Source organism: Sander lucioperca, chromosome 19, assembly GCF_008315115.2.
Source record: "Sander lucioperca isolate FBNREF2018 chromosome 19, SLUC_FBN_1.2, whole genome shotgun sequence".
NCBI classification, from domain to species: Eukaryota; Metazoa; Chordata; class Actinopteri; order Perciformes; family Percidae; genus Sander; species Sander lucioperca.
This window is the reverse complement of record NC_050191.1, coordinates 10,749,518-10,762,367: the sequence shown is the minus strand read 5'-3', so window position 1 is coordinate 10,762,367 and position 12,850 is coordinate 10,749,518. Positions and strand designations below refer to the sequence as shown.

The following is a 12,850-nucleotide window of genomic DNA, read 5'->3' as shown; positions in this document are numbered from 1 at the left end:
TTCCACAGAGCTTCAAGTCTGTGTATGATATACAGCTCATTTATAAATTACCACCGTAGACATAGTTCTTCCATGTGTCCCATTAAAGCGGTCTGTGCTCAGTCTGATTAGTCAATATGTGAGCAAATCACCGTTCATTAAGATTTTTATGAATTTGACAGAAGGAAATTTCTCCACCCTCTTGAAGGTCAGCAGCTGGTTCCCATCTGCAAAGTCGCTCGAACAAATAGGCCGGGTCGGAAAAACTGGCAAGTCCATTGTGACTAAATGTGATGATGCAAATAGTCTACCATCTGATGTGACATTACAAAAGAAGATAATATGCAACACTGTCTGGCTTTACTTTTTTATTACAGCATCTACATTAAACAATAAAACATCTTGTTTATGAGTGTTTTGGTTCTATGAGTCTGAAAGTCTTAAGCATTTTAAACAACACAAACAGGATTTTTGTAATAAAACAACAGTAATTACTTCAAGTAGATTAGATTTATTCACGTGTTTCATGCGCACTCGGCTAATAAGAACAACAGTGTCATCACGACAGGCTCTGCACGCACTTAAAACAAGCAGCAGAGACACATTTAAATGGTAATAACAACAACAGGTTTGGTGAGACCAAGTTGACAGCCTGCAGTTACTGTTTGTATGTCTTTTAAATAGTTTGTAGCCTTATGTCATAGCTTCACCATTTTTATGAGACTCTTTAGAAAATAATTTAAAGTCATCCTTAACAAGGCCTCTTCCAACTGTATGTGTTTGCATTTTAAAGATAAATATGGAAAAATCCTTTCCATGTTGCCGTGTTTAATTTTTGTCCACATGCTGTCATAACGGAAAACAGTGGAACATGGAAAGCAGCATTCTGCATCTGCATCCACCCAGTCATAATAGGAATAGGAAACCTAACCTAACGCTGAAGGAGATTGTGGGATGTGATGGTCTACACCAAATACAATCTGTACAGCATGATAGTAAACAGCACTGAAAGTATTTTCCAGGAGGTTATTAAATATTTACAGGGGAAGACTTAAGGATATTGGCCAGAGGCAGAGAAGGGGATGATGGCCATTGCTGCCTTTTGGCACTTTTTCAGTTGAATTTAGCTTGTGTTATTGGATTATTGATTGACACTGTGGCTGTTGTTTGAGAGCCCCTTGATTTGCCAGTGTATGTAAATAAGCCATTATTTGTAAGGGTTGCTGTGCAGCGGAAGCAACATGTTGGGTTGTTGGGGAGCTCCTAAAGCCACCTCCTAGAGTGACGACCTGATGCTCTCCATGTGGGAGCACATTCTCCTATGGGGCAGTTCCATTGTGTTTCCCTCTTCACTTCCAAATGGTTATTTGCTTTAATTTACCCAAATATATTAATTCTTAAAGAACAGAGACTCTCTGTCGGCCACTTTTCATGTATATTATACCCACCACGGAGCGTCGTTCCCGCCTTACTACTGACAGCGCTGTTAGCCAAGCACTCAGTCACACTGAACGGCAGTAGAAGAGGTTGTACCAACATCTGGTTCAAGTTTGGCCAACTTTTAGGGCTGTGTTTGGCATCAACTTTAAAACCCTTTTTGTCAAGAAGTTGTTTTAAAACATTACCTTGATGAAATTGTTCTAGCAGTGTGGCTTGTTAGTTTTTGGTCCAGATTGAAACCAACACCACTCTCAACAACCATTAATGTTTGCATGGGGCCAATAACACTGCCTCACATTGCGATTGTTTCCCAAAGTTATTGATATGGTCAATCTCTACACCAATCAGTGCAATGTTAATCTCTCCCTGTGTAAATGGGATTAGGGTTGTCTCTGGATTAATCTCAGCAGGGTCTTGCTGCTGTGAACATCCATTAATATTCGCACAAAGGTTGTTACAGCTGCAGCCCGCAGTCACTGGGTGTGTTATCTCACCCAACACACGGTGTCCTTGGAATATGTTTTCTTTGTTTAGGGAACATCGGAAAGATTTTGAATTTGTAAAAGAACTATTGCCACAGATGGTATAATTGCTTATGGGAGAGCACTCCAGATTATGATCTATGTACAAAGAATATAAAGAAGAATTAAAAAACATATCTAAAATAATTTCCGCTTAACTCAAAAATCTGTACAGAAGGTGGTTCACATCAATCAGTGAAGCCTTTGAATTATATTGTTAAAGATGATATGTGAGTTTAGGAGGTCACATTATTGGCTATTGTGCATTTTGTGTTTTGTGATTGAATCAGTGTAATCATTTCATCTGGGCTTTGCTATTCCTCACTTTATCTGTATGTCATAACTGAAAACCAAGAATTACTCTAACTTTTTCCCGTCCCTATTTTCCTCAACCTTTTTCAACCCATTTTTGCACATTTACACCTAGGCACCCCACTAAAAAACACACACACACACACACACACACACACACACACACACACACACACAGACACACACACACACACGCACACACACAGTGTTAATGTTATTCTCAAGAAACGGGCCAGTGTGTCTGAGCTGTAACAGAGGGAGCTTTTCTCTGGGGAACAGATTTGTCCAGCCTTTTGTCGATTATCTGCAGCATGCTTAAACAATAAGTCTGCCTCGGAGCAAAAAGCTGTTATTGAAATGAGACTTTAAAAAAAACACTAATCAAAGGACTTATCTTGAAGCATACCCTCAAGCGAGATGCTTTTTTCTTCAAAAGAATTACACTTTAAACATTTATTAAGCTGTTGTTTATTGTGGCTGCCTTCTGCTATCGTTTTTATTTTCACTACATCTATGATTATGATATTTGCAAAATACAAATACAATCAACCTTGTGATAGTAAGCAGACACTCAAATATTTATGAATAATTGTGCTGCAGATATTGCCTGGGTTTGTTGTATGTATCATATCACTGCCAGATACACTGCCAAAGCTAATACTGCTCTTAAAATGTTTGTGTGTAATAGCCATGATTAACTTCTACTCATTTTCCACAACAGAAGTGAGAATGAGGTACAATATGTATATCCATGTAAAGGCAATTGTATCTTAGAAACTCCAAAGCAAATTGTATCCATGGAAACGTTCAGCTACAGTATGTTATATTTTGCAAGTTTGTACTAACGTACTAATAATTAGATAAATGCGTGATTAAAATATCAAAGTTTTAAATAATAGTAACAGTTTTCCTCAGGAAGTTGATAAATATTTTGTAATCAATATTATTATGTTATCATTTCTTTTCTGGGCTTACTGATCTCAAAGAAACCCCACCTCTGAACTGTGCTTACAGTATGAACTCTGCTTTACTCACAGATTGTGGCTGCAGTCTCGTTCATTTTCACCATTTTCTTAGTAAATCTGACCCTATTATTATATATTACTATTATTATTATATTATATGTATTATGTACGTCCAGTTTGCTTTTCTTTGAAAACGTTTGTGGTTGAGTTTAGACCAGCAAGCAATTATTACATTTTAAACCTCAAAAAAGGGATTGTTGAATTAGTTATATACCTATTTTATTTATTTTTTTTAAAAGAAAATTAACCATCTGACTATGTATTTTCTACTTGGATTATATACTGGGCCGTACAAAGAGCAGTGGCTCCACATAGTATTTTGGTTCAGTGTTTTCCTCCACATACTCCGAGGCAACGTGAAAATGATAGGGCCCTATTTCTTCCTGTGGTACTGTGGGTTGTGCTAGATCAAATACAACCTGCCTATTTCTGGACTTTAAAAGGGTAACAAATCTCTGATCTGGAGCCGTTCTATAGCTTGTCACATTGTTTGTTGCTGTTATCTCCCTGGACTTATTTATTGCCCTGTATTGACATCAGGGAAAGGCTACGGTTTGGCCTTACAATTCCCAACAAACCCTAACTGATGCTGATCAAAGTATCATCACAACAGCATCCTTCGCTGTCTGATAACCTGTCAAGCACCTGTAAAGAGTAATGCATGGTTGTTTTGATCAACCATTACCTGCTTTTTCACTCATAAGTTCCAGGTTTCTTGAGAAGCTTTATTGTACAGTTCATGCTTGGACAAGCATCGTTAGTGTTGCTGTTTTCTTGTCAATTTGGGCTATTTAAAAAAATGCAGTTCCTAGTGGAAGTTGTAAAGTCTTAGGTGGCAGTTTTGTGGACTACTTTGAGTTTTTATCTTTGTCTCTAAAAAAAGTTTTAGTTTAACTAGAAATAGAAAACTGCAAAGTCAGCCGAACTGCGCTCGCACAGTCCTACTGCTGGTGATACCGTCATGCTTGTATTTTTAAGAGTTTGTTGTATTCAGAATTCTTAAACGAGATAAGAAAATGGAGTCCAGGGAACAGAAAATATGAATATTAAATATAAGGCACTGAGAGAGTTGCAGGTTAGAAATGGTAGATAGGGAGGTCTACAAAGGTCAACGTTTAAAAAGGTCTCTAATTTGAAATCACGGTTTTAGTTTTAGGTCATTTTAGGGCTTTTGTTAGACCTTGCAACCATTTGTGGTGTGACTTTTGAGTTATCCATTACCAGACAGATGTTTTTGCATATTTCCCAATAACGGTTCAAGTAATTTATTTATAATACAGTAATTACAATCATTTGTTTTGGCATTAATGTTCTACTTTTTTTTAATTGCTGAAACCATACAGTTTTTTTGTTGTTTGTTTTGTTTTGCTTTCACACTGTGCATCTCCCTCAGTTTTTCCTACCCTCAGTCTGACTGTCACTGCCTCTGAATTTCTAGCTTGAAACAGCAGGCAATTGATATGCAATGGAACATCATTACAAGAAAATTATTTTGATAGATGGGAGATGTGTTCTTGAATGCAAGACTGGGTTTGAAGGTCTGCTTTTCACTCCAATAATAAAGCCCTTGTTTTGTATATGCAGTCACTTATTGGCAAGGTGAACAATAGTAATAAAAGAGCAAGTGCAACTGGCAGCACTCTTTCATTTAGGAATGAATTTGAAGGTAGCCTATTTATTTAATCTGTAGTCTGATTGGCTTTTCATGATGTTGTTGCTATGGCTCTGTCTCTGCCGGCTTGGATAGAGCAAATTTTTACTTTGATTGAAAATGTTGCACAAACATTTTAGCAAGCCTCAACAGATCCTCAGGGCAGTGTATTTTCTGGGGCTGACTATTCATTCCATAATAGAGGTTTACATGTACTGTTGTTGTTTTACCACAGCGCAAACACATAAACCATGCAAACGTTTTGCCTATGGAGTTAACTCTTTAGAGATTTGTAACTGTCTTTCACTTAGCTCAGTTAAAAAGTAATTTGATTATAAACTGTGGAGGACTTCATGACTAGATGTATGTATGTATGTATGTATATATATATATATATATATATATATATATATATATATATATATATATATATATATATATATATATTTATTTAATTTCACATTAGAGCTACATAGAGGAATAAGTCATTTCACAAGAGGTTATTTTGATGCCTCTGCAGAAGATCATAACTAACTGCATTGAAGAATGTTCCTTTCTACACCCACGTTTTCAGAAGAAAAGATGTACTCTGTTGAGGTTCTTCAAAAGACTTTCCCTCTTTTCCCGCTCTCTAGCTAACTGCGGTGAATAGCTTTTGTGGAGTGTGCTGGTTTCAAAGGCACACGAAGGCCGCCTCCCACACGGAGAGCTCCACTGTGGACAAAGCAGAACAACACCCCACACTTGTGTTCCCTTCACTTTACACCTAAATCAACAAAGTCAACCTGCCCTTGATTCTACCAATTTATAAAAGTATAATTTTCTAACTTTGCAATCAGTACAAGATTTCATTTTCATAATGATGCACATGTAGTACATTATATTATAGTCAAAATGAGATCACAATTAGTCATTCCTTATTGTCAACATGTTTTTAATGTATTGCAATAGTTGTTTTTTAATAAAAGGAAGAAAAAAGCTATTTGGGGAAATATCAGAAAATGCTACTTTTAGTCTCAGCTGGCTGGAGGGGCATGTCTGTGTGTGATTGACAGCAGCTGGCAGGTTGAGTGTCAGTGTTACACTGTAGGGAACAAAAGACAACAAACTTGCACTGTAGCCTACATGTCAATGGGCAGACAGCGTGTTGTTAAAGAGTAAGGATCACACCAGCATATATCTCGAACAAAGTGACATTTAGAGGTATGTTTTATTAGTTATCTAGCCTGTAAACTGACATTAGCAGTCCACTTTTCCCCAGTGAATGTATGTTTGGTCGCTCATTAAACAGCTAAGGTGCAGGACAAGATGTGTGTTCATGTTTGTAAGTTGGATAAGAAGGAGATTTTATTAGGAAAGCTAATGTGGGTTGTTGTTTAGAGGCTGTTGTGTTTTGTAGCAGGCTGCTGTCTATCTCAGTTTGACCATCTGCTCTGCCTTAGCTTTGGTTAAGAAAGTGGCTTGGGCAAATAAAGTATAGTTATGGCTATTTATGGCTCATGCTAAACAACTAAAGCACTTGGTTAGGAAAAGGACAGTAAAAAAGGCTGTGAACTCTGTTCTTCAACTTAATAGTCGAATGTGTACATATCAACAATTCCCACCAATACACCCGCAAGTCCTCATTATTCTTCAAACAAAGTGCTTATTGGATAATCTAACAGTATCTGAAACCCCATTTCCGACGACAGAAATTGCCAAGGGCTTCGGCCGACAAATTTCCGAAAAGAGTTGATAACATCCACTTCACGCAACAATTGGCCAGGTGCAGAGAGGTGAAAGTGAGGCAGGGTTATAACTCGTCTCACGCTCCCTTTAATCAGTGTTTATGCAACTATGGTAATTCTGTCAGTTCAACGAAGTGTAGTTTCGCTTTGCCAGACCCTCATCCAAAACGTGCTGAAGGAGGGTCTGGCTACTCCACAAAGCATTCGTGGATGGGAGGCAAAATGTGCTTTGGTTTAATGGCATTTCTTTAAACCAATCAGAATTGTCATGGGCAGTGCTAAACTCTGCACGAGCCGCTGCAAAATAGTGGTGCGTGAGAAAACTCAGATTGGACAGATAGTCTAGCTAGCTGTCTCAATTTACCATGCAGAGATCTGAGGAGCAGTCAACAATAGTCCCCATAAATCCACTAGAGTTTAAAATTCCAACACAAAAAAAGCGGAAGGAAACGGAAAATACATGCATCCGTTGTTGTCAAGTAGTGGTTTGTTCCTTTCTTCCCATAATGATTTAAAGTTCTTCTTTAAAGTCTTGCCATAGGATCATACATGGGCAGAGCCAGGAACCCTTTATTTGGTCATGTGCTGTGACAACGCAGGTTCTCCTGAGGAATCCTGTCTGTTTTCCACACATTTCCCTGGAGTAGACTTCTGTTACTGGGCAACCTGACAGTGACAGAGTCTGGTCATCTGTTCCCACCTCCACGCATCATGCCTTTACATTTCTCATGCTCCACTGCGCTTGTTTCATGTCCTCCTTAAATGTCAGCCACGCATTAGTTATTATGGAAAGCGTGTTGTTTGGTTATGTGTCATATGTTGCTACGCATTGAGACACTGTTATGTGACAAATGTAATCATGTTTAATCATAATTTATCAGCCTGTAATGTATTTACACATCTATTTTTGTGCTCCCACTGTGCAATTTTCTACTTATAAATATTTTCATTTTAAATGTAGAGTACTTGAACAAATTCTTTAATAAGCTCTTTTTTTGTTTGCATTTCATGACGTTGTTGATACCCAGAGACTAATTATTAACCTAAGATCTATTCAGTTCCTCGTCTCACAGCTCTAGATAGATACCAACAGTGTATCATAATGGAGTCTAATTTGTTTAAGGGTTGTCAGCTCATTAACTGTGACTGTTGCTTAAAAACTCACAAATTGCCTAACCATTAGGTTTGCACCGGGTTGACTACTACTCACAATGTCATCCTTGGTCCATGAAAGCAGCTTTAATATGTATTTTTACCTAACAAATCTACCACATTATTAATTTTTTGGGAATTGGGTTTTACTTCCAGAGATACAAGGCTGGGAGGTGTGATGACATCCTCAAGTGGAAGCCCCCAAATCTCAACTCTGTGGACTTTCGCCTCAAGATCACCAAAGTCGGGGGAGAAGGGTAAGTCACTGTTACCAGGGAAACGCTCTGCCTGACAAGTCTAATAGCACCTATCATTTTGTGACACACTAGAGTACTTCACACACACGTGTACAGTTGCTATGTGTGTTGGTGTCAAAGGCAATGCTTCAATCGTTTCTTTACTATTCCATCCCATCTCACATTTTTCTTTTTGCCTTGGGGTTCTTAGTACTACAGCGTGCAAACGTTCCTTTCACCATCATCGCCTACATGCGCTTTTGTCTCCAGTCCCGGGAATTTCTAATTTGCTCTAAGTACCTATAGGTGCAAAGAAAAACACTACTGCCATTCCCTTTTTCTCTCATTTTCTGTTTATCTTCCTCCGCTACATAAATTATTCAGATCTACTGGTGCTCATCCTACTGTAGCCCTCACTCTGGTAAACATTAGAAACATTAAAAACAAGTCCATAACTAGAAAAAACAAACATTTCCTGGAGGTCATTACAGCCTATGGATTGTATTTCTCATATGAAATAGAAATTAGTTGTAACGGTGGTGGTAGTCTAGCTTACCAGACCTATCCAGTGTTTCCGCTATATACATTTAGCAGTGGCGCACCTCCGCTTCTTCAGCTGTTAATGAAAAGTCATAAAGTCGTAATTACACGAATATACAGAGCCGTCTGCTGAACTTAAGCAAATAGTCATCCGCTCTCTCCCCCATATGATTGTGTCCAACTGGAACAATGACAGGACAGAGGACGGCATACCGTTAAAACCAGCATGAAAAAATTTAGCAGTGTTCCCTCAGCATTTTATTTTGTTGCTAAACTGTAGGCCTATGTTAAATGAGCGGTGAACGTTAAAGCACCTGTTTCAGGTATGGTATCCTAATTTTTCCTAAGTTGAGGTCCCTAGCAAATAAGCCCACTGACGGTGACGTTATTGGTTATATTTTGGCATAATGTTATGTTAGTAATGACAGTAGTAGTGGTCATAGTGAGTGACATTGTGATGTGAGATGCACAATGCAAAATGTGTTTTGTATCTGGAATTATTCATTAGCTAGGTGTGATTAGGGATGTAACGGTATGAAAATTGAACCTCACGGTTATAGTGACCAAAATTCTCACAGTTTTCGGTATTATCGCGGTATTTTTAAAAGTGTGTTCAATATGTTCAGAAAGCACTGATAGGCCTACTCAAGCTGAAATGGTTTCAAAAAGTGCAACAGTGTTTAATATATTACAAATAAATAGGCAATAGGCTTGTAAAAACTATTGAAAACTGGCTACTGAAACACCGGCCGGCTGTAGGGGTCTGACTTTGAGATCAGACCCCTGACTTTGAGATCCAGGAAGATTTATTTACAACTCCAACATGAAGTTAACTATGACGTTATATTTGACGTTACATGTGAAGTTGGATGTGGTTCTGAAATATAAGCAAATAATGATGCACATTAATAAGCATCTGACTTACTATGAACATTATTTACCAGAACTAAATGTTATAGCCACCAGCATATAACAAGAAACAATTCTAAGAATTACATTCATTTATCTGTAATAATTAACATAAATGTAACATATTGCTCAGTAACACAAACTGAGAATAAGCCACATCTATTACAGCACACATATCCATAACGGAGCAAACAATGTAATACACCTTTTAACAGCTAAGCACGTGGTTAGCGCTATCTATTTACTGGCGATTATAATAATAATAATACATTTTATTTAAAGGCGCCTTTCTCTGCACTCAAAGACACCATACAGGGATACATAAGACATTTAAAAACAGCAAAAAATAAGAATACAACAACAGAAAGAGGCAGAGCAATTGGCATTAAGTGGAATAGGCAGTTTTAAACAGATGTGTTTTGAGTTGCAATTTGAAATGGGGGAATGAATCAATGTTTCTAAGTTGGGGTGGGTAAAACCCATGACAGTTTAGCAAGCTACAGAATAGTTTTAACTTACGTTCTGGGCTACACACAAGTCCGAAAACAGGAAAGGAATGATAAAGAAAAAAGTCTATCGACAAATTTCTTGAGAAATATTGGATGGATTGCCATGAAATTTGGTACAAATATTCATGTTCCCCACATGATGCATTGTAACAACCAAAATGTAAATTTTAAATACATTTCCAATACTTTGGTTTATGACCAAATACTTGAGGACAAAAAAACTTGACAAAGGCTAGACATTCCCATCAGCCTCTGCTACACTTTGTGTTTGATGCTAATTAACAAATGCTAGCAATGCCAACACGTTAAATGTTAAAGACGAACATGTTACCTTGTAAACATCAGCATGCCATGTAAGTATTGTAACTGTTAGCATGTTCGCATGTTGACATTCACTTTTATCTCAAAGCACCACATTGTGCCTAGGTGCAATCTCACATTCTTGTTTTTGTCTGTCAGCACAATGCACCTATCTTTGCTCTGTGTGCTTTTTCTTCAGATCAGTCTTTAAATATTGTCTGAGTGTGAGCAAACCGACTCATAGCAGTGAGCTTTCTGGTCATGCTGCTTTTTTCTCTGAGAGCGAGGTGACCTTAGTGACTGTCCCAGCTTTGTAGCCATGAGCCTGCCACCATTCACCAACAACAGACTGAGAGGATCACAGCAGGGCACAGTCACTCATTTTACTGCAAAGCCAGCCTGCTAGTCAGCTTCTAGACTCCTCCCTGTGTGTGGGAGAACACAGACGATCATTGTTGCCATTTGTTAATGTTCTGATATTTCCCCAAAAGATGAATTTTGCTGGCAGAGGAGCACCCAGCAGACCTCACTTAGTCTTGGTGTCGGTTTTCAAATCTCTCCTTAGAGAGAGAGAGAGAGAGAGAGAGAGAGAGAGAGAGAGAGATGGACAGACATAAGGAAGCAAAAATTGCTTATTCATCAGCCCACACAGTCGATGCTTGAGCATGTCTTTTTGTACCACTGAGGCATACAGTACACAGCCTTGCAAGTTTTATTACCTTCTTTGAAAGTAAGCACAGAGGCAGAAGGTGATTACTGTGCGGTAGAAGGAGTGGAGAGGTGGAAAAGAACAAAATGGAAAGCAATGAAGCAATCCCAGAAAGCATGCCAGTGCCCCTCCCAAGTGTGGAATTGAACAGTCTTGAGTATTGTATAGATGACCTTGAATTATGGATCATTTGAGCCAGCATTCTGTGTGAAGAGCTAATGAGTAATGGTGAGATCATCATGCATTAGGTGTGCAGTGTTTTGAAGGACCTAGAGAAGAAGAATGGTGCCTTCTGATTGGCTTGGATTGACTGTTCAGAGGCCAGAGGACAGGATTCATGTTACTGGTCTTTCTACTCTGTGGATTCAAGTGTCATTACAGCATCCCGATCCATACTTTGTTTAAAGGAACCCAGTCACGTACTTTCACGTGGGGACTGTCTGATGTAAAAGCATCAAAGTGAAGTCAACAACATCATGCTTCTCAATGCTTTTATTCTTGACTGTATTACCGTGAGAATTCATCTCATTTACAACATTCCACCTGTACAGCCACCAAGACGTGACATTTATGGCTTTGAGTGAAAAGATCAAACCATCATAGAGACTCTGCATGGTTTTATGATGTAAGATTTTTATATGCATTATTTTTACGAGGTCAACTGTAGGATGCAGACATTTGCTGCTGAGAAGGACTTGGGTAGAAAAGACTTTTACTGCACCTGTAGTGTAATTCAGAGCAAGTGGATCTGAGAGGTCAAGAGAGCCTTTGCTCGCAGCATTTCAGCCGTCAGCACAAACATAAAGGATGATGCAGAACAAACATGGAGCCTGTCTTTGGACTCTGAACTGTGAATGGATTTCTCTGTATGGACACAAACATTTGTGGAGTTGGCACCCTGATGACCAGGACTGTCTCCAGTTGCATGTCATCACTGGGAGTGTGTTGCCTGAACTCCAGCTTACACATTTTGTCTAAGTGTTCCACTGTTGAACAGACTTGTTTTTTGTGCCTGTGTTCACTGTATTTATTAATTAATATGCATTATGTCATAATGGCTACACTTAGCATATTATGCTAATGCTTGAGTTTTTGTTATTGTCAACAAATACATTAAAATACCAAAACCAACAATGCATTAGTCCATCGCTCAATATTTAATTGCTTATTTATGTAATGTTTATTTTTTTTATCGCCAAGTATATAGCATGGAGCAGTGCCACATAACACAGCATTTATAGCCTAAATTTACAATTCCCACTCCTAAATGGACCTTTATACAAATACACTAAACTCAACAGAAAAATACATCACAAAACAGCACAAAACACAAACAATGAAACAATAAAACTCATTGAGAAACTCCAGATCATTAAGTACCCCTGTTCCCTCTTTATATGGTGTTATAACTTGAGTGGTCCCATTCATGATCCATTTTGAGTTATGTTAAATAGGAGTTACTGAGCCAAAAACACTGAGAGCTACCACCTCATTACTCTCAGACTTCTACCCTGTCTGTGGCATTCAGCCATACTGAAAATGAATATATAGTGTACTTAGTATATCAGTATACTTTTAATTTTCATAAACCAGTCCGAAAACAGCTGGGCACTGTGGTTTTTTAGCAAGCATTACTCAAACAGGAGAAAAATAGTGCATTTGCTGGGGACTATTTTCAGCTGCCAATTAATACACATTTGGTACACTACTGAGTATTAACGTCATCAAGACCGTATGTGTGATTGACTCAAAATAAAGTACATTGCCCATGTTCATGGTAATGAAGGAACATTGCAATGCTGTGACTCATTGATGTGATTTGACTAAATTGGAAGCGTTT

The 12,850-nt window shown here is 38.2% G+C and overlaps 1 protein-coding gene across 1 annotated transcript in view; it reads left to right on the top strand.

The window, feature by feature from the left end:
* Window positions 1-12,850, top strand: part of rngtt (RNA guanylyltransferase and 5'-phosphatase) — an 89,099-nt gene that overhangs the window by 62,460 nt on the left and 13,789 nt on the right. Inside the window, exon 13 of the mRNA XM_031321998.2 lies at window positions 7,964-8,064. Coding sequence (XP_031177858.1) covers window positions 7,964-8,064 — 101 coding nt within the window. The remainder of the gene's footprint in view (window positions 1-7,963; window positions 8,065-12,850) is intronic.